This window comes from Sander vitreus, chromosome 13 (genome assembly GCF_031162955.1).
Source record: "Sander vitreus isolate 19-12246 chromosome 13, sanVit1, whole genome shotgun sequence".
Classification (NCBI taxonomy): domain Eukaryota; kingdom Metazoa; phylum Chordata; class Actinopteri; order Perciformes; family Percidae; genus Sander; species Sander vitreus.
In genome coordinates this window covers 23,527,643-23,553,198 of record NC_135867.1, presented here as the reverse complement: position 1 = coordinate 23,553,198, position 25,556 = coordinate 23,527,643, and the positions used below count along the sequence as shown (strand labels likewise).

The window sequence follows — 25,556 nt, the reverse complement described above, 5'->3', positions numbered from 1 at the left end:
ATTGTTGAAGACTGTTGCCCTCTCTCTCCATTTCATAAGGATGCCTCTCAATTCAAGCAGAAGTATCTTCTAGACTTCAGTGGTCTCGGCCTGAACCTCTTTTGGAACTTCTACAGTAAACTCAAGGACATGTGAGTAGTCGTACCGTCTGTCACTGTGGCTGGTTTTTTGTCCTACAGCCATTAGTACAGAAACCATTTGGCGTGATCAGGCTCATTGCTCAGTCATTGGGAACCGCCCAGACATATTAAAGTAATTGAGCATATGTCTTTGTCTCAGTGAGGGAGAGGAGGTGTTAAAGAGCAGAGTTCTGCTGCTCCAGTTGATGCAGAACTGTTTCCCCATGCTGCCCAACCCACTGGAGTCCCAGGGCCCAGAGGAGAGCAGAGGGCCAGATGAGGGAGCCACAGCAGCAGCTTGTCCATCCCCGTCCAGCAGTGCAGAGCCTCTGTCTGACTCTGTTAGGGCTGTCTGTGAACTCTACACTCACCTCTGCCACAGTAAGAACCCTGTCAGCTTTCATACAACTGCGAGTAGTAAAAAGTAGTTGGTTCAATGGTCACATTTCATTTAAATTTCTCAGTAAAGATTCCTTGGACAGTAGTAGTTTTTCCATGATTTATTTGTAAGAATTTGTAAGAATCTATGCAGCAATAGTATTTATGTTGTTTGTGTTTCAGTTGTGGATGGTCCAGAGGGTGAGACAGTAGTGGAAAAAGCTTTGCACAAGGAAACAGTCAAGGCCATTCTTAATGGAGCAGCTGTTTTCTTCCCCGATAAACACGTCAGGCGGGACAAACTCTTCAACATGATGGTGAGTTTATTAAAAAAATAAAGATGATAATTAGAGATGCACAGATACCAATACCAGTATCGAGTCTGTGTTTATGTATTCGTACTTATAAGCCGCCTATACATGATCCGCGGTAAAACTGCTCTGCGCTGGCCGTTTTCCTATGGAGAGAGCAGTGCTACCCTTGTCGTCGCTCACCGCTCGGAATTGGCGTTGTGCCGGCGCTCAAAGTTCAAATAATTTCATCTTTGACCTCGTTGCCGCCTACCTTTCAAGGCGCAACCAAAACATTCCTGCTCTGCGCTTTGCCTCTCTGCTCAGCGCCCAACCTCGCAGTTTTGTCGCGTAGGCGGCTATACTCCACAACTACTCCGATACCACTTCATGCATCACTGCTTGTGAAACTAGTTAGCACTACACTTGGCAACAGGTAACGCTAACCTACCGTTGGCAAATAAACACAGTTGAAAATCTTAAAGCTAAACGGTCTAAAGTGTGGCTGTATTTCACCCAAAACCGGAAGTCCCGGTCTGTAGCTAACAACACAGTGTAGCTTACCGGTAGCCTGCATATTTACTTTTCCAGACACCCTGACCACTGCCACAGTCGGAGATGATGGAGGAATAACTGTTACATTCCTCATGCTTCCCTATTGTCACCCATACGCCAACATTTTGCCTTCGCTGTGAGTTATGTAAACAAACAAACCACGAATGGTAAAGCGCGCGGGCACCGATGGGACTTCATGGTGCATTCAGGTACACCTAGTAAAGTCGTGACGCATTCAGGTGCAAATAATGCTTGTTTTCAAAAGTAATTGTTAGAACTGTAATGGTATTATTAAGTACTCATATTGCTACTCGGTATCGGCAAGTACCCAAATGTACTTGGTATGAAAAAAAAAAAAGTGGTATCGATGCATCCCTAATGATAATATGCCTTTTTACAGAAAAACATTACAGAACATGATCAGCCAGAGTCAGTGAAGGTGACGTTTGAATCGCTTTGTAACTACTACAGGTAAGCAGACGGTAGATACACAAACTCATTATCATATTATCGTACACATCCCGATCACAGTGGATCAGCAGCAGCTGTGTTTTCTCTGTGCAGTGATCAGGATCCAAGTGGCCTTCTCCTGCTCCCACCTAAAGGAGCCCACTCAGACTTTGACATCAGCCCCATACTGTCAGTTATGGAGACGTTGCTGCTGGTGGCAACAAGAGAGGTGAGGCCTCCTCTGACACACACACACACACACACACACACACACGCACACAATATTGATCAACACAACAGCAGCTTGGAATCGTCTCAACTCTTTCATAATAGAGCCCTCTCCGCTTCTCCATATACCTTTTCTAATGTTCCTCTCTGTTCAACTGTCTCCCATTTCTCAGTGTGAGGTGATGATGGTGGATGAGAATAGTGGAGCCAGCAGGACAGTGTTGCTGTCGTTGTTCTGGGCTCTGCAGGGTAGTCTGCTCTCCTGGTGCTACCTACAGCTCAAAGGAGGAGCCTCCACCGCTATCGCTATGGAGCTTGCCAGACACATTCTACTAAAATGTGAGATACTGCGAGATATGTGATATTACATGTTCCTACTTTCATGGTTAGATTATGTGTTTATTAGAGCACACAGCCTGGTGCTGGTCAGTCAAATGTGGTCGTCCAACAGATGGACAAATGTCTGACTAAGTTGTGTAATGGTTCAGTATGAACATTGACACTGAGTAGAACTCCTCAATGAGTGGACAAGAGGATATGCTTTCAGTCTGACAAAATGCTTCTTCTTTATTTCAATAGATGTGGATCAGTTCCTGGGGAATGTCAAAGGTGTCCTTGATTCTCTGCTGGGGAGGTACACTGGTGCTGAAATTACAGACAAACTCGGCAGCTCCATCCTAGCCACAGTCTTCAGACAACTGGTAATACAATCTTATCTCGTGATTTTGAATTGCCTTCCTGTACAGTAATAAAGTCGACCATGCTGAGTGAACATAATATTTGTTCTGGTCCTGGCAGATGATTTTACTCCTGGAGCTGTGCTCTTTGGACATCCCACACAGTGTGCTGCTGAAGAGCTTCTCCTCTCTGGTCGAGCTACTCAAAAGCCTGTCCAGTGATACTGGAGACATCTTTTCTAAGGTCAGTCCACTCTGACCTTAGACCTCAGTGTACCACAATGTATACAGCCTCGTATCCCATTGTATGAGTAGGAATGGAGAGGTGGAAATGCAGACCGATATTTGGGGTGTGGAGGGTTGGAAAAGTACAGCACGACAGCACCACTACTGTAAACAGTGGAAGTAGAAGTACTCAGATCCATTACTTAAGTTAAAGTAGCAATACAAAAATACTCTATTACAAGTACAAGTTATTCTTTGAAAATGTCACTAAAGTAAAAGTATGCAGGTAATATTAGCAAAATGTACTTAAAGTATCAAAAGTAAAAGTACTGATGGAAATGGCCTCTGTGAGTGTTTACTAATATACAGTAAAATATTATGGGATTATTACTATTACTGAATGTGTAAGTATAATTTTACTGCTTGAGTGGGTAGAAGTGGATCTAAGTGAACTCTTTTTATATATATATATATATATATATATATATATATATATATATATATATATATATATATAAAGTAGCATAAAATGGAAATACTGAAGTAAAATATAAGTGCCTCAACCTTGTACTCATGTACAGTACTTGAGTAAATGCACTTAGTTACATTCCACCATTGACTGTAAGATGAAGTGCGTGCCTTGTCACTGTTAGGTGGATCAGGAGAGCTGGCACCAGCCCCAGCAGCCAGTGGTGCTGAGGACCTGGAGCATGGAGTCACCTCACAACTATGAGAACAGCCGCCACGAGACCAGCATCTTTGCCTGCCCTGGTGCTACCTCCTTTGAGGTGGAGTTTGACGAACGCTGTGAGACAGAGAAAAGGTGACTGATGTGAAACATTACATATTCAGATGTATTTCTTTATCCCTAGTGAGACTTTTTCGAACCCATCCTCCATGCTCTTGATGTTCACAGATACGACTACCTAGAGTTCACAGATTCTAGAGGTGGGAAGGTCCGCTATGACATGAAGGTTGGAAGTGAGAAGTGGCCAAAGGTAGGACATGGGAAACCCTTCAGTTGTCTCCATAAGAAAAACACCGTTGTTGCTTATTTAATTCACACGCCTGCTGCTTCTCTTTGCTCTTTCAGAAGGTGACATTTGACGCTGGCCCTCAACTCCAGTTCCTCTTCCACTCTGATAGCAGTAATAACGAGTGGGGTTACAAGTTCACTGTGACAGCCATGGGCCTGCCAGATATCACTATTTCTTGGATGTCAGACCTGCAGCTGCTGGTGGCTCGCCTGATGGGTCGTCTTGCTTCCAGAACCCTCGCCCTGAAATCCCCCCACGGTGAGACATTTTTTTTAACCTTTATCACAGGAACAGGTCTGTGAAAGTTTTTTTTTTTTTTGTGAATCCTTAAACAAAGATAAGTTTGGTAATGACTGTGTTGGGCCATAGTTAAAATATTTGTCTATATATTTTTTTTTTTTTTTTTATAAATCTTGTACATTTGAAGCTTACATGAACAGATCTTGGAAAATTAGAGATTTTGTTAAACATACTTTGGATTTGAGTAAAAATTATTTCAGAATGATATCATACTCAAGCAATTTTCCAACCCTCAATGATAGATTGAAATGCTGATATTTATGAGTTGCTGTCCATTCCAGAGATACGCACTGTTAAGGAGCTTCCACTTGGGAAAATGTCCCATGTTCAGGCTTCTCCTTTATGGAAACCCATTCTGCGACACGGTTTGGGTGAAACAAGGGACACAAATCAGACTAAAACACCCACAGACCAGGTACTGTGACCTCTGCTTAATCGAGTTATGTAGAAGTTAAGTTCCATTCTTAGGTTTATATTGTTCCGTTGCTTTTTGACCTCAGCAGCTAGGTGGTGCTCTAATACTCTATTGCTTTTCTGTGTGGTAGACAAATACATGGACTCTTGATGAGTTAATAAGCTTCCTGGAGGACTTTGCCCGTTGGAACCCTTCCCTGGAACCGACAGACAGTAGAACACAGCTGATGAAGACCCTCATGCAGTCCTGCAGAAAACAGCCAATAAGGAATGAGATTGCCTCCGGGACAAAGACAGACCAAGCTGTGAATGCCCTTTGGGCAGCCATGGTATACCACACACCAGCCCTCAACCATGCCCTGAAGACCTATGGTAATGGTTGGCTTTAATCAGTGGTCATAGAGCAAAAGCTGTTCCCTTTCTTCTTGCTGTGTCTTATCCTGGCAGTTCTGCGTGTTTGATTAACTTGGTTGAGTTGATTTCTCCCTTCTGTTTTGTCTTTGTATGAGTAGTCAACCAGGACTGCAAGTCCTGTTTCAGTGAAGAATTTGTGCAGGTGTATTCATTGGCAGATAGCATCAGAACATGGATGGTGAGTGTTACTGACATGATTCATATTTTTGTTGATTATCTGCTGCTAGGTGTATAAATGATCATGTTACTGAACTATTATACTCATTCTGTTTTTCCCCCCTGTCAGTTGGAGATGAAGCAGAGATACCTAGTTAGCAAAATGAATGTTCCTGACGAGAAGGAAGGGGGTCATGATGAGGTTAGCATGGAGACACTAGGTGAGGACCTCAGTTTAAAGACAAATCCCACTCTTTCTTTTCGCCGATTCTGTTATCTCTTTAATGCTATTTTGCTGACTTTGTTGCTTTCTCTGTAGCTGAGGTGTGCATTGAGAAGAGCCTCTTGCTCTTCAGATTCACCCCTTGTGGAGTAGCGTGCCATGACAGCGACTCTTCCAAAGCTGCAGATGGCAGCAGTGCTCCACTGCTCCGCTCAAGTTCGATCTCGGAAGGGGACTTCCAGGCCAGCTCCACACAAGGACCTCACACCGCAGGGTGTGAAGAGGCAGGGCAGAGCCAGCCCTCCGATCCTCAAGCGCCAAACTCATCTTCCTGTGGGCACGGCAGACAAGGCCACAGAGGCTCAACAGAGAGCCTCTCCTCTCTGTCAGGGGAACCAGCCTCACCCTCCGCCTGCGCTCGTAAAGCCCCATTCAGTCGGGCACGCCTGCGCCTCCTGTCCTGTCGATCTATAGAAGAGCCCCGCATGACCCCCTCTGTCAAAGATCGCTACCCAATACTCAAACACATCCTAAACTTTATAAGGGACCAGGCTCTCACAACAGCAAGGTGAATGACCTCCAGTCTTCTATTTTGCATTTTTAATTTGTGTAATTCTACCATATAAGATTAAATCACCCACATCTTCCTCCTGTAGCATTCTACAGACCCTGTCCCTGAGCAAAGCCCAGGCTCTGAGTGTGTGCAAGGTCCTGGAGATGGTTCAGCAGTGTTTACACTCCCTTGGAAACCCACACCTCTTCCAAGCCCCCTGCATCCTGTTCCTACAGGAGCTGCTGGCATGCCAGAAAGACTTCACCAGGTACATCTGTAGAAAATGATTTCAGTTCAGTTGGAATAAAAGTAACTCAAATAATTCATCATATGTTGTATGTTTAAACTATAGACTAGCACAGTTCAGAATATTTGTGATTTTGAACAACGTTGTCACAAAGTTGTTGTTTTGTAATTATTGAATAACATTATTGATTTGTTTCTTAGTTTATAAATTGTTGTTAGTATTGACCAATATAAATAAATTTGACGGTCAAAGACATATGAATAGCAGGTACATTTTGAGAAAATGTTCTTTTGCTTTGTCTTTTTCAGTTATTTCTCTCAGTTGTCAGACAGTGGCCAGAAGCTAGGAGAGGAGGTCAGGCGTTCCTACCATCAGTTGGTGCTCATGCTGGTGGAGGCAGTACAAGGCTTCAGCAGCCTGAATGAGAAGTAAGCTGTTATCCTTGTAACATGCACCATGTTCAAACATAACTACATTCACTGAAATTAAAAAGTGTGTGTGCAGTAGAGTAACCTGATCCTCATCACTGCTCTCCAGAGCCCTGCTACCAGCCCTGTCATGTGTGCAGACCTGCTTGTTGCACCTTCTAGACATGAGCTGGGAGGTACATGACCTTCCTCTCTTCTTGAATATCAAGTTTCCTGACCTCCTGCTCAGCATGTCCCAGGAGAACATCAGTGTTCATGACATTGCCATCAGGTAATATTTTCCCCATCTGAGAAGATAAGGCTCCGCACAGTGGAAATGACATTTTTCCAGTTGATAAGTTGCTAAGGCTAGCAAAAGACACTGCTTTCATTTTTACAAATCAATTGTCTAAACTTCTTTGTGCCTCATAAGTCTATTTATTTCAAATCAATTACTATATGTTAAGGGGCTGTTTCCCAGGCCCTTAAATTGCAGAGATGATAGATTATTTCTGTGGTTCAAACTAATTTTCAGCCAATGGACAGAGGAGGATGAAATTGCAGACTACAAGAAGAACCAGGAGTGGATGGATGAGTGTATGGATGGGATGTTTGAGAAGTGGTACGACAAAATCGATGAAGAGGAGGCCATGGAGGACAGGAGAAAGGTACATCACAGTGCATTAAAAAAAAGTCCAATCATTAGCAAAGTGTCTGAGCTGTCTAGGGAAACAAATGGCACTCCATTCTGAACCCGTCTGCCCTTAGTGCTTCTCTGCTCCGTTTTCTTTCCTGTGCATCCCAAGAATAGAGCAGATATAGTCCTGCAGGTAATACATTTAAAGACGACCTGCAACCTCCCATTTAAAAAAGATGTTGGTGTAATATAAATGGTTATGGCTCTGTAAAGCTGTACTTAGACATACATGTACTGTGAGCTACATGCTAACATTAGCATGCTGATATGCTGATGTTTAGCAAGTGTAATGTTTACTATTTCCACCATCTTAGTGTAGTGCGTTAGCGTAGATACTGTAATATCTACACATAATATGACCCAATCCAAAAAAACCTCTTCTTCAATGCTGTTTGCATGTGATGAAGTTTAACAAGCTGTAAGTAGGTCAATATTTCCAAGTAGATGACTGAGCTAGGATCCATACAAATGTTTGCAAAGCATAGGTCAGAAAGTTCGAAGACAATAATACTGTGTACTTAACCCGGGTTAATCCACAGATGCACATGTTCATTGCACGTTATTGTGACCTGCTCAATGTTGTGATCTCCTGTGATGGCTGTGAGAGGATGGCACCTTGGCACCGCTACCGATGTCTGCAGTGCATGGATATGGACCTCTGCAAGACCTGCTTCCTCAGTGAGCTCATACACTCCACTACTCATGCAGTCATTAATCATAAGTCTGACAAGATCATCCGAGCAACCCTAAATGTGAACGTGTGTGTTTTTGAGCAGGTGGTGCCAAGCCTGAGGGCCATGAGGATGACCATGAGATGGTGAACATGGAATACGCCTGTGACCATTGCCAGGGGCTCATTGTAGGCAGCAGGATCAACTGCAACGTCTGTGAGGACTTTGACCTGTGCTTTGGTTGTTACAATGCAAAGAAGTATCCCGACAGGTGACATCATTTGTAGTTTCTCATGCTATTAAAACACACTTACCTTTTAGTGGTTTACCTCCTGAGTTGTTGACTTCATTATTTTTTTTATGTTTGGTCATCTGCAGCCACCTGCCCACCCATCGGATCACGGTGTACCCAATGGTGACCATACGAATCAGCGACCGTCACCGCTTGATCCAGCCCTACATCCACAACTACTCCTGGTTACTGTTTGCTGCTTTGGCCCTCTACACGTCCGAACTATGCAGTCAGAAGCAGATGGAGGGAGAGTCTTTGGACAGCAACACCTTGAGCCAGGCCTCAGCGCTGCAGACATACTGCTCCCAACTCATCACTGATTGTTTGCTCAAGGGGCAGACTGGCAAAGGTAAACCAGAATTCAGTTTTTATAAAAGAAGTTGTTCAACATTTTTGGAAATACACTTATTTGCTTTCTTGCTGAGACTTGGATGAGAAGTCTGTATGCTACATGTGAAGCCAGAGCCAGCAGCTGCTTAGCTTAGCTTAGCATAAAGACTAGAAGCAGGGGCAAACGGCTAGCCTTGCTCTGTTAAAGTGCAAATCACAGGGATGAAAAGACTCCAGGAATCAACATGCTGGCCATTTCAGGTTTTGTACAGATTAAACAAACTAGATAATATGACGTGCTAATTAATGCGTTTTAGAGATTAAGGGGATTTTTAAAAACCTAGATAAAGGTTGTTAGCTCTAGCTTCATGTTTAGCGTACGGATGCAAGAGTGGTATTGATCTGATGGTCTTATGCAAGGCGGCAAGAAAACGAGTATGAGTATTTCCCAAATTGTAGAACTATTCATTTAAACAAAAACAATGACCTTGGGAGAGATAAGTTTCCTCTATCCATTCATTGATTGGACATTTTGGGTTCAACAACACAAAGTCTTTTCAGAATGTCTGAGTTGTTAAAGGCGGGTGCTTCATTGTTTGTCCATGTGTCACATAGTATATCTATTCTTCTTACCTGTATTTTAATTTCAATATGTTTTGTGCTTTTATGGCAAATCTTTCTATGTCATCCTCCACGTAGGTCTACGTTCCTCAGCCTTGCTGGCTCTGCTGTCGTCCAATGAATCAGCTTCTGATAGTGAGCTGTGTCCAGTCTCTCCAGAGTCCTCTCAGGAGCTCAGTACAGCCACTGACACCTCCTCTCTCCCTGGCAGCACTGCAGCAATCTGCTCCCCGTCGTCTCCCAGGGACAAGGTAAGGAACAGAAGTCACCTTATAAGATAATACAAAGATTGAATAATCTATGTTGGAGGAGTGGATCATTACAGTGGCATGAAGAAGAACAGAAAAAAACAAAAAAAATAGAGCAGATATTTGTACTATACACATCTATAAATATTTAAAACGTAGATGTAAGAGGATCACCAGGTCACATTATTCAATTCACACACAAAACATGTCTGGACATGTTCTAGCTGATGTACAAAAATAGGTAGAAATACATACATTCAGTCTATTCTTGTTCAGTCTGTAATGAGGGGAATGCAGTATTTAGTGTTCTTACAGTTCGAGAGCCCATACTGCTGGAATGGTAACCTACTGAATTGTTGCTATCATCTCACCACTAGAGTAAACCATCAGGTAAGGAGAACAAGGCAAAGGACAGGGGCTCTCCTCCCCCTGCTCCTCCAGAGGTGTGGTCCCCCCCAAGCACTGGAGAGGGGGAGAAAAGCAAGCTGGTTACCCAAGACACCCTGGACTCTCCCAGCCTCAGCCAGACTCCTTCTATGACCAGCGAGGACCCCCTCTCTCCTGTGGTTCGACGTAAGTTCTGAGACTACCTGCACCAGGCTGATTACAGCTCTGATTGTGTTCATTAGTGTTTATGACTATGTCTTAGCTGTCTGGATCAACCTTGTATGTTTTTTTTTTTTTTAAATCATTCTCAGCTTCAGAGTCTGGACCAGGAACAGTCAACTCTCCAGCATCTGACGTTGTCAAGGAGACAGATGAGAGGCTGGCCCAGGTTCCCCTTCAGGAGCATGTGTTTTCAGAATGCTCCAGAGAGAGGATCCTGGGACTACTAGCAGCCATGCTGCCACCAGCCAAACCAGTAAGTGAAACCAAAGACCAGTTTTTAGGGTTGAGAGAGTCGAAGAGAAGAGAAATCGATCTACATTTTGGGAAATACGCTTATTCGTTTTCTTGCCGAGAGTTGGCAAGAAAGTTGACAGGATGGATACTTCTCTCGTATCTGTGCGTTAAATATGAAGCTACAGCCAGCAGCAAGTTGGTATAAGTGTAGTAAGTATGGAAAACAGCTACTTTGGCTCTGTCCAAAGGTGACAAAATCTGCCAACCAGCACCTCTAAAGCTCACTAACTCACACATTATCAAGTCAAGTTTGTTTAAACCAAACAAAACTGTTTTACTGGGAGTTAAGTGCCGGACAACTTCTTGGGCCGGTACAATGACTTCCTGGAGTCTTGTCAACACCTTGAGGTTGCCAGGCAACCAGCAAGACTCCAGGACATTGGACTGTTCCTAGCCAAGAAATACTGTAGTCCCACACATAACTCTGAATAAAACCACAAAGTGTCATTTTTAATTAAACATTGTTTTTTATACAGATTTCTACACAAACAAACAAGATATAATGTGTTTATTAGTGAGCTTTAGAGGTGCACATTTTGTTTCCTTTGGGCAGCGCCAGACAAGCTGTTTCCAGTCTTTATGCTAAGCTAAGCTAACCAGCTGCTGGCTGTAGCCTTTTTTAATTTAATGGACATATGTGCCAATTTAAACAAATACACCAAAATCTATTGACACTTTGTCAAGTTAAAACACAAAATGATGTTGTACCCAACTGGCACTTCTGTTCCTGATATGTTCACTACTCATGAAATTGCTTCAGCATTGTCTTCAGCACGTTTTCCATTTGTCTACAGATAACATTTACCTTGTCTTTCTTGTATCCTCAGGGCAGCACCCTGTCTCTGCCCAGTTTGAACTCCATCCTGCCCAAGCTTTTCAGGGCAGTCATTTCCAATGCTGGCTCTCTCAACGAGACCTTCCACCTCACCCTTGGACTACTGGGTCAGCTGCTGCTCCGAATCCCTCCGATGGAGGCTGACTCTGCCGTCACAGAGGCCCTGGCCGACAAATATGACTTCCTGACACAAGCAGAGGCAACCAGTTCAGACACCCCGGGCTGGAAGACCACCCAGCTGCTTTTCAGCCTGGGGGCCGTCTGTTTAGACAGGTAAAAGAATAAAAACCTGATGACACTAGGGAAATGTATTGTAGTTTATAAATCAATTTTCTTGATGACACACCTGCAGATATTAATACTAAAAACAACTCTGCACCTGTAAGCACCAACATGGATTTTAGACGATCCAGAACAGCCATGTGAGATATTTTCCTACCCTGATAAAAGCATATGTAAAAATGACTTACATGCTCTTACCTGTTCTCTTACAGAGTGTGCCTAAACGTTTTCAGTTTTATCCTTATAAACATTGTTGAATTAACTGTGTTTTTTTTTTCTTCTTTACTTTAAGTTGCACAAAAAAAGTTAGCAATCTGATCTCAGGCTGCATGTGTACTCATGGCATTGAAATTCCATCTTTAATAATCTATATAATACTAAAATGTTCTGCAAACCGGCCCTTTGATCAAGTTACACCTGTGTGAGTTAAAAACCTGCTTTTTTGTATCCAGTGTTTGTTTAGTTTTGATCGTTACACATATGAACTCCACCAAAGACTAATATATAATATAATGTACTAACAGATGTAGAACTGAGATACTGATGGTATCTCTTAGTCCCACAGTTGAGATCTTATTTGTCAGAAAGCTAATAGATGTTTGCACGGTTGATAACCGATAAAGAAATATTTGCTTTTATAGTTGTATTGAGATTCCCCCTATTTTCTTTTGTTTTGCAGTCGTATTGGTCTGGATTGGGCGTGCACAGTGGCAGATATTTTACACAGTCTGAATGCTTGTCCCGAGTGGAACACGGTCATCGCTGCCTTCACTGACCATTGTATTCAGCAGCTGCCACAAACTCTCAAACGCACCAACCTCTTCACCCTGCTGGTGCTGGTGGGCTTCCCTGAGGTAGGTAGAACACATACCACAGTATAGGTTAGTAGCGCAGTGTGTTCCATAACGTTCTAAACTCAGTTGTGACTCCTCTTGTGTGTATATCAGGTGCTGTGTGTGGGTACCCAGACGGTGTTTATTGACAACGCCAACGAACAGCACAACATGATCTTGCTCAAACACTTCACAGAGAAGAACCATGCTGCAGTGGTGGACGTTAAGACACGCAAGAGGAAAACAGGTTAGTGCAGTTGTAGCGCACTCTAATAACTTTGCGGGTGTGTGGAATTAAACTTGGAATCAACCCTCTGTGTGCTTTCTCTTCTTTCTAGTGAAGGACTACCAACTCATCCAGTCTCAGGATTCCACTGCAGCCTGTCTCCCAGGGCGGTCAGAGAGCCAGGACTCCCCAAAGACCCTGCTCAGCCGCTACCTGATCAATTTCACCACTATCATCAGCCATCTACTGCAGACCAGCCAGGACAATGGCTCTCCTGATGCTGTGGAGGCCTCCTGGGTTCTCTCCTTGGCTCTTAAAGGCCTCTACAACACACTGAAGGTGACTCCCATGACATAGGAATCCGCAAACTCCAAAATCTGAATTGTGGCTCTAGGCTAGAAACGTGAAAAGTGGCTTAGATCAGAAGAATTATTCCAGAGGTGCTTTTGTCATTCTGTTGTGTCCTCTTGTGTAGAAACATGGAGTAGAGCAAGCTCAGGAGGACATCCAGCAGTCAGGACTGACCCAGCTGCTGGTGAGGAAGTGCAGCAAAGGGACAGGCTTCAGCAAACTGTGGTTGCTGCGGGATCTAGAGATTCTCTCCATCATGCTCTACTCCTCTAAGAGGGAGATCCACTCCATGGCCCAGGACCCAGAGCGAGACCAAAGAGAGCAGGACAAGGAGCACGACTCTGACCACTCCAGCTGCTGTGCTGACGAAACTGATGTCACCAAGCCCGACCCCTTAGAGGGTCTCGATGAAGAGACAAAGATTTGCTTCCAGGTGATGAGGGATACTACTAAAAACACATTCAGTAAAATTAAGTATGCTGTAATAATCTAAAATGCCTTTTTTTTTCTCCAATGCAGATCACCCACGATGCCTTAAACGCCCCTCTGCCCATCCTGCGAGCCATGTATGAGTTGCAGATGAAGAGAACTGACTCCTTCTTCCTGGAGGTGCAGAAGAGGTCAGCTTCAACTTTTAGAGAATCTCTTTTTAAAATGACTTTTTGTTAATCCGATCCATCGCGGTAAAGGTCATATTTTTTATTACTGCCTCTCTGTTATGCTTTGTGCCTTTGTGTTTTTTTCAGATTTGATGGGGAAGAGATAAAAACAGATGAGACAATCCGTACGCTGGCTCAGAAGTGGCAACCTTCCAAGCAGCCTCGCTCTGAGGAGAGGAACACCAAGGCTGTGGACACTGATATGATTGTGGTTTCATGCGTGGTGAGTTGTTTAAAAGTGGGCCCTGAAATAGCATGTTTTATTATGACTTGCCAACAACATCACATCATTGAGATGTCAAGTTTTGTCATATGTCAATATTCTGATATATATCCCCCCCCCTCCCAGTCTAAACCCAGTCACTGTGAAAAGGCCACAGAGGAGATCAACGTAGTGGCCCAGAAGCTCATCACAAATTCAGAGAGCGACTTACAGCTCAGCTACGCCAAACAGAGACGCACCAAAAGTTCAGCTCTCTTGCACAAGGAACTGGATGTGCGGAGCAATCGGGCAGTTCGTCAATACCTGGTGAAGGTCAACCAGGCCATCGCCACGCTTTACGCCCGCCACGTGCTGGCCTCACTGCTGGCCGACTGGCCCGCAGAGGCAGCGCTGAGCGAGGAGGCCCTAGAACTGAGCGGTGCCTCACACATGGCCTACATCCTGGACATGTTAATGCAGCTGGAGGAGAGGCCGCTCTGGGAGAAGGTGGGCGCAAGGGAAGTCAATGTGGAGTTTGTGTTGTGTGTAAAGGGAGCATGTCATGATGATGCATTATAGGTGTTTTGTGGATTAATGTGATTGTCATACTCTGTTAATGATCAGATTCTTCAGAGGGTGCTGAAGGGTTGCAGCCAGAGTATGCTGTGCAGTCTGTCTCTCACTGCTTGCCAGTTCATGGAGGAGCCAGGTATGGCTGTGCAGATCAGAGAGTCCAAACACCCATATGACAACAACACCAACTTTGAGGTGGGTGAACTGTATCTTCTATTACAGTCATAACTGTGTTTAAGAAGTTTATTACTGTATTTCCTCATTGGTCATGCCATCTTCTCGGTTTCAACCTTTTCACTTGTCATAAAATGTATATTGTTTAAAGAAGACTTTGCAATACAGATGGCTATTAGTACAGATCCTTATTTGAAACGCGGCTTTTTCCAATTCAGTTTGAAGACTCTATTCTATTTTTTTTCTCTTAAGGACAAGGTGCACATCCCAGGGGCCATCTACCTATCAGTAAAGTTTGACTCCCGCTGCTACACAGAGGAAGGCTGTGATGAGCTCACCATGTCCAGCAGCAGTGATTTTCTCCAGGATGTCCACAACTTCAGTGGCTCCCCTCAGAGATGGCCCGATTTTGAGATTCCAGGTGAGCAATATTTTAAAACGTTGTTCATTCTTTTTCTGCTCTATGTGTTGACATTACAAATAGTTGACTATTGTGTTTAAATCACGTTTATCAACATGTGTGTCATGTGTGTTGGTCTCCCCTCAGGTGATACCCTGTACTACAGATTTATGTCAGACATGAGCAACACAGAGTGGGGCTACAAGTTCACGGTTACAGGAGGCCACAGAGGACGTTTCCAGACAGGTACTTTACATTAAAACAGATACTCTTTTTGCATTTACATTTGTGCAAACCTGTTTCATTTGGTTAGAGAGCAACTCTGGAATCTACCAACATGCACCCTCAGGTTGGCCAGGTCGTCACCCTCTCTGCACTTTTGCTCTTATCAGGTTTTGAGATACTGAAGCAAATGTTAGCAGATGACCAAGTGCTCAGTCACCTGCCACTGGCTGACATCTGGGAGTGGCAGGTGGGCGTGGCCTGTCGCCAGACTGGGAACCAGCGACTCAAAGCCATTCACTTGTTGCTCCGCCTCCTGCAGTGTCAGTCTCAGACGTAAGAGGATACATTTCTATCTCTTTTCTTCTGAATCTCTTCTCTTCAATGCTTCCCACCCTTTTTCTGTCCTCAGTGGAATGTAGTAAAAACTGTCCTGGTTAGAAGCACCCAGTGCACAGGTCATTTTTCCAAGAGGCGCAGGACTCCACACAGGGTTTGCATAAAAGCTTTGATAAATCCCTCATGTCCTGGTAGTCACCACGGAAATGAGGTAAAGGATGTGGTTAGGAATTTTCATATGTGCAGACTGACTTAGCCACCATCTGGTCACAATGACAACATCACACAACTGTATTTCCACTCTGTACACATTTTTTTCTTTAACCGATATCCTTAATGTTACTTTACAAAAATACGTGGGACTCTCCTGGATAATGTAACAGGACTTTAGATACATTTTATGGCCCCCAGCTTTAATTATTTACAATTCTGAGAAATCATGTTTTGTGTGTCATTTTGGAAGGAGGAATGGGTCTAAATACTAATATACCCATTAGCCTGGGTCGCCGTTGACATAGAGAAGAGCAGATCAGAGCGGTTTGTTGAGAATGAAACACATTGCAATAGTTGCGTAATTTACCCACAATAGAAGACTACAGGGAGCATCTCTGAGCACTGAAAACGTGTTTTATGATACTTCACCATACAGATAGATATAGAATTGATTGATTCATTAGAAACATTACAGATTTATCATCATTAATAATATTCTGTAAACACAAGTCTATGGCCACATCTTTTTAACGGTCACGTTTTGCTCTGCTTATGACTGTTAGAGGGTACAAGGTAAATGCCATGATGAAAGTAGGACGTTTCTTTTCCAGCCACAGCTTTGCTTCTTTTTTTTTTTTCTCAGAATGTAACTCTTCATTGTCCTGTTGTGCCTGTGTACATGTTTTTGTTCATCTATCGATTTTTCTTTCCCTCCACTCCAGAGCCTGTGAGCTGATGCTGCTGCGACCTCTGTGGCAGCTCTTCATGACTATGGAAAACAGCCTGAGCCAGGATCCCACCAGCATCACGGTGCTGCTGCCTCTTCACCGAGCCCTCACTGAACTCTTCTTCATCGCAGAGGCCCGTGCCATTGTGAGTGACGCGCACACACACACACACACACACACACACACACACACACACACACACACACACATACACACACACAGACTTGTATGCAGGCCACATCTACTGTATAGGTGTTGTTAAAGCTGGAGGTGTGGCTAAGTGACATTTTAGGTATTTGTTTAGTTGTGTTGGCTGTTTTTGCTGTGATGACAGTAGGCCTGCACGATTCAGCGAAAAATATGAATCACGATTTCTTTTAGCTTAGAATTGATATCACGATTTACTGCCACGATTTTTTTTCTCACGAAGTGTAATGTTTATTGCACACATGAACCATAACAAAACAAATTGGCAGTACCAAACATAATTGGCATAAGACTGATTGGCATAATTGGCACCTATAGCACAATGCGCATCACCACAAGCCTGTAAACACAGAGACTTCAGTGAAGAGAAGGGAGAGCATTGCAGCGCTTGGGAGCTCTTTAAAACCTTTTTTATACAGTCCATGTTTAAAGTCCATGTTTAAAACTCACAGAAGAAAGTAGTAGCGTTTGTGACGGCTTGTAAAATTAAATGATAAATCAAAGTCATAAAAAATATATATATATATATATTTTTATATATATATACTTTTTTTTATATACTTTTTTTTATATACTTTTTTTTAAATCAAAGCAAAAATCAAAGTTATTTAAAAATTAAATCGTGAACAGGGTGAATCGAGATTGCGATTTTGTAACGATTAATCGTGCAGGCCTAGATGACAGCATTATTGACTTTGAGGTTGAATATAGAATAGACTAAATAAGGCCGATTGTATAGAAACCATTTTTTAGTCTCTCTTCCTTAAATATTTCCTTTCATTGTTGTTTTGGCTTAATAACACATTCAGTTTGAGGCAATTTGAATGAAATGATGTGAGTAAAATTCACATTAAGTCCACATTTTATTCTTTACCTCTGTCTTTCCCCCCTTCTCTCGGTCTATATCTGTCTCTCTGTGAGATGAGCATGTTTTTCCTCCACCCACCTGTTCTGTGCTGGGCTCGCGGCCAAAGCCCGGCCCTGCCATCTGCCAGACAGCACAGTGCCACAGCGGCTCACCGCACGCTCTTTGGGAGAGGCAGAGATGCTATCCATGTTGTGATGCGTATGGTCTCTCTCTCTCTCTCTCTCTCTCGTCTTGAATAATTGATTAAGAGAAGTCTCAAGGATTATGAGCCTGCCGTCAGCCAGGAGTTTCCCATCTGTAGATGCGATTGAACCACACAGTCCCAGAAAATCACTACCTTTCCTGTCCCCTTCTGGGTAGGTCGGGGAGGCCTGAGGCTGCTGCTTAATGTGACAATAAAATTACATCAGTTGACTTGTCATTCAGGATGGATTCTGTGCTCCCATCTGCACCAACTGAATGTTGTGTCGTGTGAGGGAGAACAAGTTGCTTAAGTGGAGCAGTACGTGTGGACAAACACCAGGGGGCAGTAGCAGTATTCAGCAGTACTTTTGCCTGCGATGCCCTTCATGGACACTACAGTGTTGTGTTCGCAATGATAGACACATGTTGGCGTGCAGCACGTCTGAGCACCTCCATCCAGCAGCGCGTCATCACAGAGCATGACCCGTCTTCCATCAACGCAACACAAATGTGTGTGCAGCGGTGGTTCGTCACCTCCAGCTCATGGAGACACATTGATGGAATTGTTTGCAGTGAGGGAGTGTTTTGCACAAGGGCACGCACACAGGGGTTGTTTCAAAACACATATAAGTTGACCCATTCACCTCCCCCATCTGTGTTTTGTCAGCATTCTCCTGATAAAACTCCTGTCAAATACATTTTGATGCAACCAACTATTATTTTCATTGTCGAATAATGTAATTATTTTCTTGATTAATTGATTAGTTGTTTGGTCTATAAAATGTCAGAAAATGTTGAAAAATGGTGTCCCAAAGCCCAAGATGACTTCCTCAAATGTCTCGTTTTGTCCACAACTCAAAGCTATTCAGTTTACTGTCATGAAGAAACTAGAAAGCATTCACATTTTAAGAACCTGGAATCAGAGAAAAAACTGTTCACCGTAAAAACTGACTCAAAGCAATTAATTTAATAGTTGACAACCAATTGATTGATCAATTATTTTGTGCAGCTCTACTTACTGTTTTAACAAAACCACACACCTGCTCTCTTGTGGCAGCTGTCACAGTGGGTGGTGGGTGGTGGTTGGTGTTGGTGGTCAGTTAAACCTGAATAAAGCCAGTGAATGTGATTCTAAACTGGGTTACACAGGCGGCAACTCGGCTTTGCACCATGCAGATTGGATTCAACTGGATTGACCGTTCCAGGACTTCTTTACATCTGCATTTGTTTCCAGAGGATTTTATAAAGAGGCAGGACTGTTATGAGGCTAATAAAGAGGGGGAAATTCACTTTTAAAATCCATTCTGAAATGGACATAAATATTGGAAAACCTTCATCAGCTGTAAGGATCAGTGCTCTACTTACAACAAAGTGCACCATCTGTCATCATCCCCCTAAAAATTAAGGATTGGCATTAGTTCAGTTAGGGTTGGTGGCCCTCATGTCGTGTTGACATATGAGCTTAACTGCAGTGATGACGAGTTCAAAAGCTCCATAATGACTACTATAAAGGCTAATGGGAAGCTAATGAGTGGACTGGACACATCATGTAATCCTCTGTGTCCATATTAGGATCTGAGCCTCGAATCAGCTTATTTTAAAGTTGTAGTGGCCTGTGCTGTTCCAGCATCAGTCTTCCTTCTTTGTATGCACACAGAGTTCACAGACAGGTCCACTGAGATTCAATGAACTCTCTCTACCCCAGGAAGTGAAATTTATATTAAGGAATCAAAAACAGCATGTCATGCACTACTGCCTGTACAAATCGTTCTAGGATGTTCCCAAGCATAAACATTCGGGGTGCTGCGAGATGGATGGCGGACCAGGGCTCTGGACTGTGTCTCCAGCTCTGTAAAAGCTCCATTTGGCCAGTCTCAGCCCATTTAGCCGCTATGTTGTCTTATCTGCGTTCCCCAACTCCTTGTGCTTATGTAACCTGAGGTATGTTTCTCCTGTAGGGCTTTAGTGGAAGCGCCCTTCAGTTTGTTTATAATTTTGATTGACTGTTCCAACATTCCACTGTTCAATTTGATGCCGAGATGGAGATGAAAAGTGTTCAGGGAACCAGGCCTCATTTATAACTTACTTCAACCCTTATGTAACCTCTTACTGTCTCTGGAAGTTCCTTTTTATTCATGACTGTCCGGCCTGCGAGGTTATCTGTGTTTCTTTGCGAGTTGAATTTGGAAACATGGCAGAAGACGCCCTTGTAACCAGCCTTTTGATGTGTTTTCCAGGCACAGGGCATCCTCCAGGAGTACTTGTTAGCCATGACCACTGACGAGCAGCTCCTCAATCACACTGCAATGGTAAGACTTAAACCTTATTCTTTTTTTTGTGCATATAACCACTGATAACCTCTGCCTTTTTAAAGTCATGCTTTCAGCCAGGCTTTCTTAGGGCATCTTTGATTGTTTCAGTTTTGAATTGCTGCCTGACAAGAATGATGGTAGCTCAAAGAGGTTGACCACTCACCCTGAAGTGTTATAATATCATGCAACTCTCTTTCTTAAACACGCAGTCCCATTGGTTGAACGTTGGTCTTTAGTCGCTGTGAGTCAGCTCGCGGCTGGAGTCTCTTTGGCTAGTGAATCACCAAGCTGTTGACACCCAGCAGATCCCTCTGCACCTCCCTCCCCTTGTTTTCAATATGTGTGGGCCGCACTCAGGACTAATGTATTTGGTAATTACAGTACATTATAACTTTAGCGTTGCCTTTAATGTGGACCCTGCTTTACACAGCGGAGGAGCCTGAGGGCAGTTAAGAGGAGCAAAGGATGCGGGGTGGTGAACAAACATTGTGGGCGGTTCTGTTGAGCAGTTACCTAATACCTGTCAGGTTGAAAACACAACCATAGATGACTTGGCAGTAGTCATAAGTATTATGATGATAATGATGCAAAGTCCAAAAGTAAAATGGCCGAGGTTCACGTTCAAAGGGCTGGAAAAGAGCCACCCACAACAAAACAATTTCACTCACTGGGGACTCCATTTTCTTTGAGTTCTCTCTTCACGTTAGTGGCCTGCTATTTTTGGTGAGTTTTTTTATACCACAACACAAATTGCAGTGTTCCGAGGATCATGTTCTGCTCTGTATCTATCCTGTTATATACCCAATTAAAAATGGATAACAGTGTAACATACCTGTGTTTTTGATAATGACATTTGCAAAGGCATTGCCTACCAAACAATCTAAGCACGTAGACTGCCAAATCAGCATGTACTGCTGTGTGTCAAGGAGGCATTAACTGGGGCTGTATTGGACTTCTCAGCTCCAAGGAAATACCTAGGTGAAGGGTAGTTTTCAAGTAAAACGTTTAAATGATTGAACAGCCACAAGAGTGAATGTGCAGAGGGGAGCATAATCATTTTGTCTCAGACCTAAAAAAAATAAATACATTTGGTATCTTCTGCAAGAAACTTTGATAGGAAATAACAAAACATTTTACGTGAGACTCTGAAGCAGCTGCTACAACTGAGTTAACAGGTATATCGTGTAGTATTCATTCATATTCAAGTTAAAGCTGCACTAATCATGCTTTTTATATGAACACTGGATCAAATGACATTTTGTGAAAGGTGTCACTTGTAGTTACAAAAGAGAACCTGACTCTACAGAGCTTTTTAGTATCTTTCAGGTCATTGTTTTAGTTTTAAAGCCCACAGCTATACTGTTTTGGTTCACTCTCACCACTCTAACCAACTTCATTTCCAGCCACAGCAGGCAGCTCTTTTCAGCAAACAAGCTAAAGCTAAAATTACACTGTAAGCTGTCTGTGGCTGCTGAATGTGTCAAAAGGTTATCACATGTCAATGTTGGGGTTCACAGCTTGTTCTGCTGCCCCCAAATAACCCAAAACTATATATATGCTGCTTAAACTTCATGTCCCAACTTTACAAAAACTCGTTTTCACCCTGTAAACTGTGTAGGTTTGAATAGCTTAATGTAACCAGCATATTTTATTGGTACAGAAGCTATATTTAAGGGTCTTACATAAGGGTCATAATGCAACTGGTGCAACAGCCTGTTGAAATGAAAACAAAACTATATCAAACCCTGAATTCTATCCAGCAATATTGTTGACATTTCTTATTATTTCCATTATCGTTTTTTAATGATTAATGGCTACGGGACTGCTCTGGGGACTCCACAGGCAATTTTATTGCAATCTGACCTTACGTTTTTCAAATATAAATGATCCGACCGGACCAAAAGAGATTTTGACCTGATAGTGGCACTGTTCACAAAACAAGAGACACCAAAACCAAGAAATTCTCTCCTCTGGAAAACCATATCCGATTCAGTAGTTCTGGTCAGTAGTTGTCATGCTCTGGACCAAGACAAGCCACTTACTGATACAGTAGCATCAACCTGCAGGTAGCAGTTCAATCTGTGAAGCACTTTTGTTTATAAAATAAGATGACATTAACTGCACAGAAGTCCTTGATTCATCCGTTTAGTTACCCTAAATTTGCTTATTTATCATCACTCAACATGCAAAAAAACTAGTTTTTCACCTGTGCACATCTCGTTTTAATATAAATTCACGATTCATTGTTCTTGGTTTTCTCTCCCCGCACTGATTCTTCTGTATTTCATTCACATACATTTTTCATTGTGTAGGCTCTGAAGAACATCGCTGCCATCAGCCTGGCTATCAATTACCCCAATAAATCTACCAAGCTACTCAACATGTCCCCTTGAGAGATGGACTGAGAGAAAAGGAGGAGGTACAACCTGAAGGGGACGCATTCTGACTCAGCTGGTTCGCTTTGAACAAGGAACGGGGAGGCGAGGGAGAAACTCCTTCCTGGCCATCCAGTGCTCTCCTTCTAAAGGACCCCCTCCACTCCGATAACTCTCTGCAGTACTCTGCACAGGAGCTGTGGAGGGCTACTCAAAGAGCACTTTTCACACATACTCACAATCCTTTTTGCCTTTGGTGAATCCAGTATATCAGCATGTGCATTCACTGGAACAGGAAAAAAATTGCGGGGTCTCTTTATTTTTATTTTTTATTACTTGGAGATGCCGTGCTAAAGGACATGAAGTGTGCCAAATTCATGACCTTCAGTGGGAAGTATATTGCTTTTTGTTTCCTGCCTTTGCTCCTTCTAAACAGCAGCCACTGTGGGTTACGTAGTTGATCATGGTGAAAACGGGTCACCTCGGTGACTTACATGTCTCAGCGGACATGTAGAGCCTCCTAAAAATACTGTCCAGGACAGTGGAGGCTCATTAGTCACTACGGGGAGAAAGGACTGACCTACTAGCTCATTCCACTCTTTCCTTTCTTCTTTCATTTTATCTACATGTCCTTTCTTCCTACCCATCTTCTCTCCTCCTTCCTTCCCTATAGTCATTCTTTCTTTTTCAGACAACAGATGTAGATGATTTTAGGGCTCCCGTTGAAGGGAAGGATCAGTATATCTTCAAAGACTTCCAAAACATATATAAGATGTGCAACTTTCTGTCACGATGACAAGTGTAACGTGCCATGAGTCCCACTTTAGGACTGCTGACAGTTTGATCAGGCTGAACAGGATTAAGATGATACTCAAATAGCCATAGTCTATGACATAGGATGAGAGACATTGCAGCTGAGGGACAACTGTGATAATATACTATTGCAATGCATTCCTCCATGTTATTCTATCAATATGTTGAAGTATTTACACTCCATTACTAGTGAATGAATGAAAGACCATTATGTCAAATGATGTTCATGAAAATGAATAACCGCAACAACAACAACAACAAATTCATGGAGAAAACCCCAAATCTCTTAAAGGCCTTCAGTTTTATCCATTGATTTATTTATTCATTATTATTATTTTATCTAATTTATAATTAAGTTGAACACTTCATGAGAGTCCTGATTTATTTTTCACAGAAAGAAAGACCAGCTGAATCATAAATGATAGTGCGATACACTATCGTGTCCCCACACCTTGTGTATCGTAGTGAACGTGAGAATACTGGTGCCGTTACACAAATCCCTATAACAGAGCAAACACTGCTGACCCCCACTGATACACAGACGGACTGCTTTCCCTCACATCACACAATTAAGAATTGAAGATGACACTGATGAAGGTGACCGTACCATTGACACATTATCCCACTTATTCACTAGTAACACATCTCATATTTTGTAAGCTGAAAATCTTTAATACTGAATTACCTCATCTTTTGTAATTACACAGATAATCGGTGTGGCGCTTCCTTAAATGTTTTTAATGTGACTTTCATTCACATTACACTAACCCCACATTTTATTAAAGCTGAGATCCACCTGTAGCCACTTCCACAGAGATCAGTCATGTACGTTCACGGTAAAGAAGGCATCAAGTTTTGTATGTTGACAAATCCCCAAAAAGTTTTAAGGAGAGTGAGTTGATGGGGGGAGGGGGAGGAGGGGGGGGTGGTTGTTTTCCAATCATTATTGTATTCATTTCAGATGAAGAGATTCTTTTAGTTGTAGGAAGTCGTGGTGGTTTATACCAAAGAAACCAAACATTGTGAGCCATGAAACCTCTCTGGAAGAACTCCTGGTGGAGTTCCTTCTCTGTCACATATCGGCTAGCTTACCGGTGTGAGAACCTGGAGCAGAGGAAACCTTTAAACTTTGTTCTGTTATTATTATTTTTTTTTACTTTTATTTTTTGAACTGGTCCCTGTAAGGGCCGTAGAGAACAGCTCAGTGGTTTTGTTTACACAAACATCAGCTGCAGCGAGGAGAGAGGAAGAGATACATGGCCTCCATTTGGCTTCTACGACGCCTCACTTATCTACCACGTGCCTATGGTTAAAAATGAAGCAATCATAATTTAACTCATGTTAGCCGAATAGTTAATTATATTTTAAAAGAGAAATATATTGTTTAATTTGAAGTTTTTTGTAACTTTTTACTTTTAATGTTGGTTTCTGTTTGCGAGGATGCTTGATATGAGGCTGACTAATTTGAATGTACATTTCTGTGAATATTAATTGCACAGGAAAAAAAAACTTTGATATCAACCCCTTACAAATATAAACTTTATTGGGCACTAACAGACGGACACTTTGATTCTGATTTTGTATGCATGGCACATTGAAGGTAAAAAAAAAAAAAAACGAAACCACGTAATGCTTGGATTGAAATGTAATCCATTTCTATTAAAAATAGAAATGACTTAAATACAACTACTGCTGTCTTCTCTTCTATGTGTAGGCTCTACAGAGAAATTCTGTGCATCAACAAATAATGTATCGATCCTTCAGTCGGCATTGATTAGAGCCCACACACTCCCTGCCAGCAGATACTGTACTCAGTGATCCAACGTCAATAGTTCTCATTCACGGCGCTGCTTAGAGCCTTTTTACCTCTAAGAAAACATCTCTTACACTTTATCACAGACATCCACACACATTGAGCCAAATGGCTCTATTCTGCAATCTAAAAAGTAAATTTTGTCCAAGCAGAACGTTGGTATGCCTTCTGTTTACTCAGTCTCTTCTTGCACATTGGTTTTACCTCAGCTACTGCTCTGCCTCCTCTATCTCTCCCCTGCCTGGAATCTGGAGTCTCAGGGACAGTGCTGATGATGGGGGTGATGATCGCTGGGGTGATAATGACATCAAATGGAGGAAATATTCAATAAGGGCTGCAGATGATTCAGTGGCCCTCTGCGCCACCAAAGCCCCCACGCCGGAGTGAGTCAGCTCTCCTGCCTGCCTGCCCTCCTCCTGCCCGTCTCTCCTCTGCTCTCTCTGCTTCTTTTCCTCCCAGGATCCAGTGCTCTCATTTACCCAAGGTGAAGGTAGAGAGAAAACAAAAATGCTT

At 42.8% G+C, this 25,556-nt stretch overlaps 1 protein-coding gene across 1 annotated transcript in view; it reads left to right on the top strand.

Moving 5' to 3' along the window:
• The window catches only part of zzef1 (zinc finger, ZZ-type with EF hand domain 1), a 34,566-nt gene extending 9,650 nt beyond the window's left edge, over positions 1 to 24,916 (top strand). Inside the window, exons 14-54 of the mRNA XM_078265451.1 lie at positions 40 to 131; positions 280 to 500; positions 681 to 814; positions 1,743 to 1,813; positions 1,907 to 2,021; positions 2,194 to 2,359; positions 2,600 to 2,721; positions 2,819 to 2,941; positions 3,576 to 3,745; positions 3,839 to 3,920; positions 4,016 to 4,217; positions 4,541 to 4,674; positions 4,805 to 5,045; positions 5,186 to 5,265; positions 5,374 to 5,464; positions 5,563 to 6,034; positions 6,123 to 6,287; positions 6,575 to 6,694; positions 6,804 to 6,965; positions 7,209 to 7,341; positions 7,910 to 8,048; positions 8,147 to 8,312; positions 8,420 to 8,682; positions 9,363 to 9,535; positions 9,910 to 10,105; positions 10,231 to 10,394; positions 11,263 to 11,543; positions 12,232 to 12,406; positions 12,500 to 12,632; positions 12,724 to 12,950; positions 13,087 to 13,395; positions 13,482 to 13,582; positions 13,709 to 13,844; positions 13,971 to 14,330; positions 14,448 to 14,591; positions 14,823 to 14,991; positions 15,118 to 15,216; positions 15,363 to 15,528; positions 16,467 to 16,617; positions 19,968 to 20,039; positions 22,355 to 24,916. Coding sequence (XP_078121577.1) covers positions 40 to 131; positions 280 to 500; positions 681 to 814; positions 1,743 to 1,813; positions 1,907 to 2,021; positions 2,194 to 2,359; positions 2,600 to 2,721; positions 2,819 to 2,941; positions 3,576 to 3,745; positions 3,839 to 3,920; positions 4,016 to 4,217; positions 4,541 to 4,674; positions 4,805 to 5,045; positions 5,186 to 5,265; positions 5,374 to 5,464; positions 5,563 to 6,034; positions 6,123 to 6,287; positions 6,575 to 6,694; positions 6,804 to 6,965; positions 7,209 to 7,341; positions 7,910 to 8,048; positions 8,147 to 8,312; positions 8,420 to 8,682; positions 9,363 to 9,535; positions 9,910 to 10,105; positions 10,231 to 10,394; positions 11,263 to 11,543; positions 12,232 to 12,406; positions 12,500 to 12,632; positions 12,724 to 12,950; positions 13,087 to 13,395; positions 13,482 to 13,582; positions 13,709 to 13,844; positions 13,971 to 14,330; positions 14,448 to 14,591; positions 14,823 to 14,991; positions 15,118 to 15,216; positions 15,363 to 15,528; positions 16,467 to 16,617; positions 19,968 to 20,039; positions 22,355 to 22,435 — 6,801 coding nt within the window. The 3' untranslated portion in view covers positions 22,436 to 24,916. The remainder of the gene's footprint in view (positions 1 to 39; positions 132 to 279; positions 501 to 680; positions 815 to 1,742; positions 1,814 to 1,906; positions 2,022 to 2,193; positions 2,360 to 2,599; positions 2,722 to 2,818; positions 2,942 to 3,575; positions 3,746 to 3,838; positions 3,921 to 4,015; positions 4,218 to 4,540; positions 4,675 to 4,804; positions 5,046 to 5,185; positions 5,266 to 5,373; positions 5,465 to 5,562; positions 6,035 to 6,122; positions 6,288 to 6,574; positions 6,695 to 6,803; positions 6,966 to 7,208; positions 7,342 to 7,909; positions 8,049 to 8,146; positions 8,313 to 8,419; positions 8,683 to 9,362; positions 9,536 to 9,909; positions 10,106 to 10,230; positions 10,395 to 11,262; positions 11,544 to 12,231; positions 12,407 to 12,499; positions 12,633 to 12,723; positions 12,951 to 13,086; positions 13,396 to 13,481; positions 13,583 to 13,708; positions 13,845 to 13,970; positions 14,331 to 14,447; positions 14,592 to 14,822; positions 14,992 to 15,117; positions 15,217 to 15,362; positions 15,529 to 16,466; positions 16,618 to 19,967; positions 20,040 to 22,354) is intronic.
• The last annotated feature ends 640 nt before the right edge of the window (positions 24,917 to 25,556 follow it).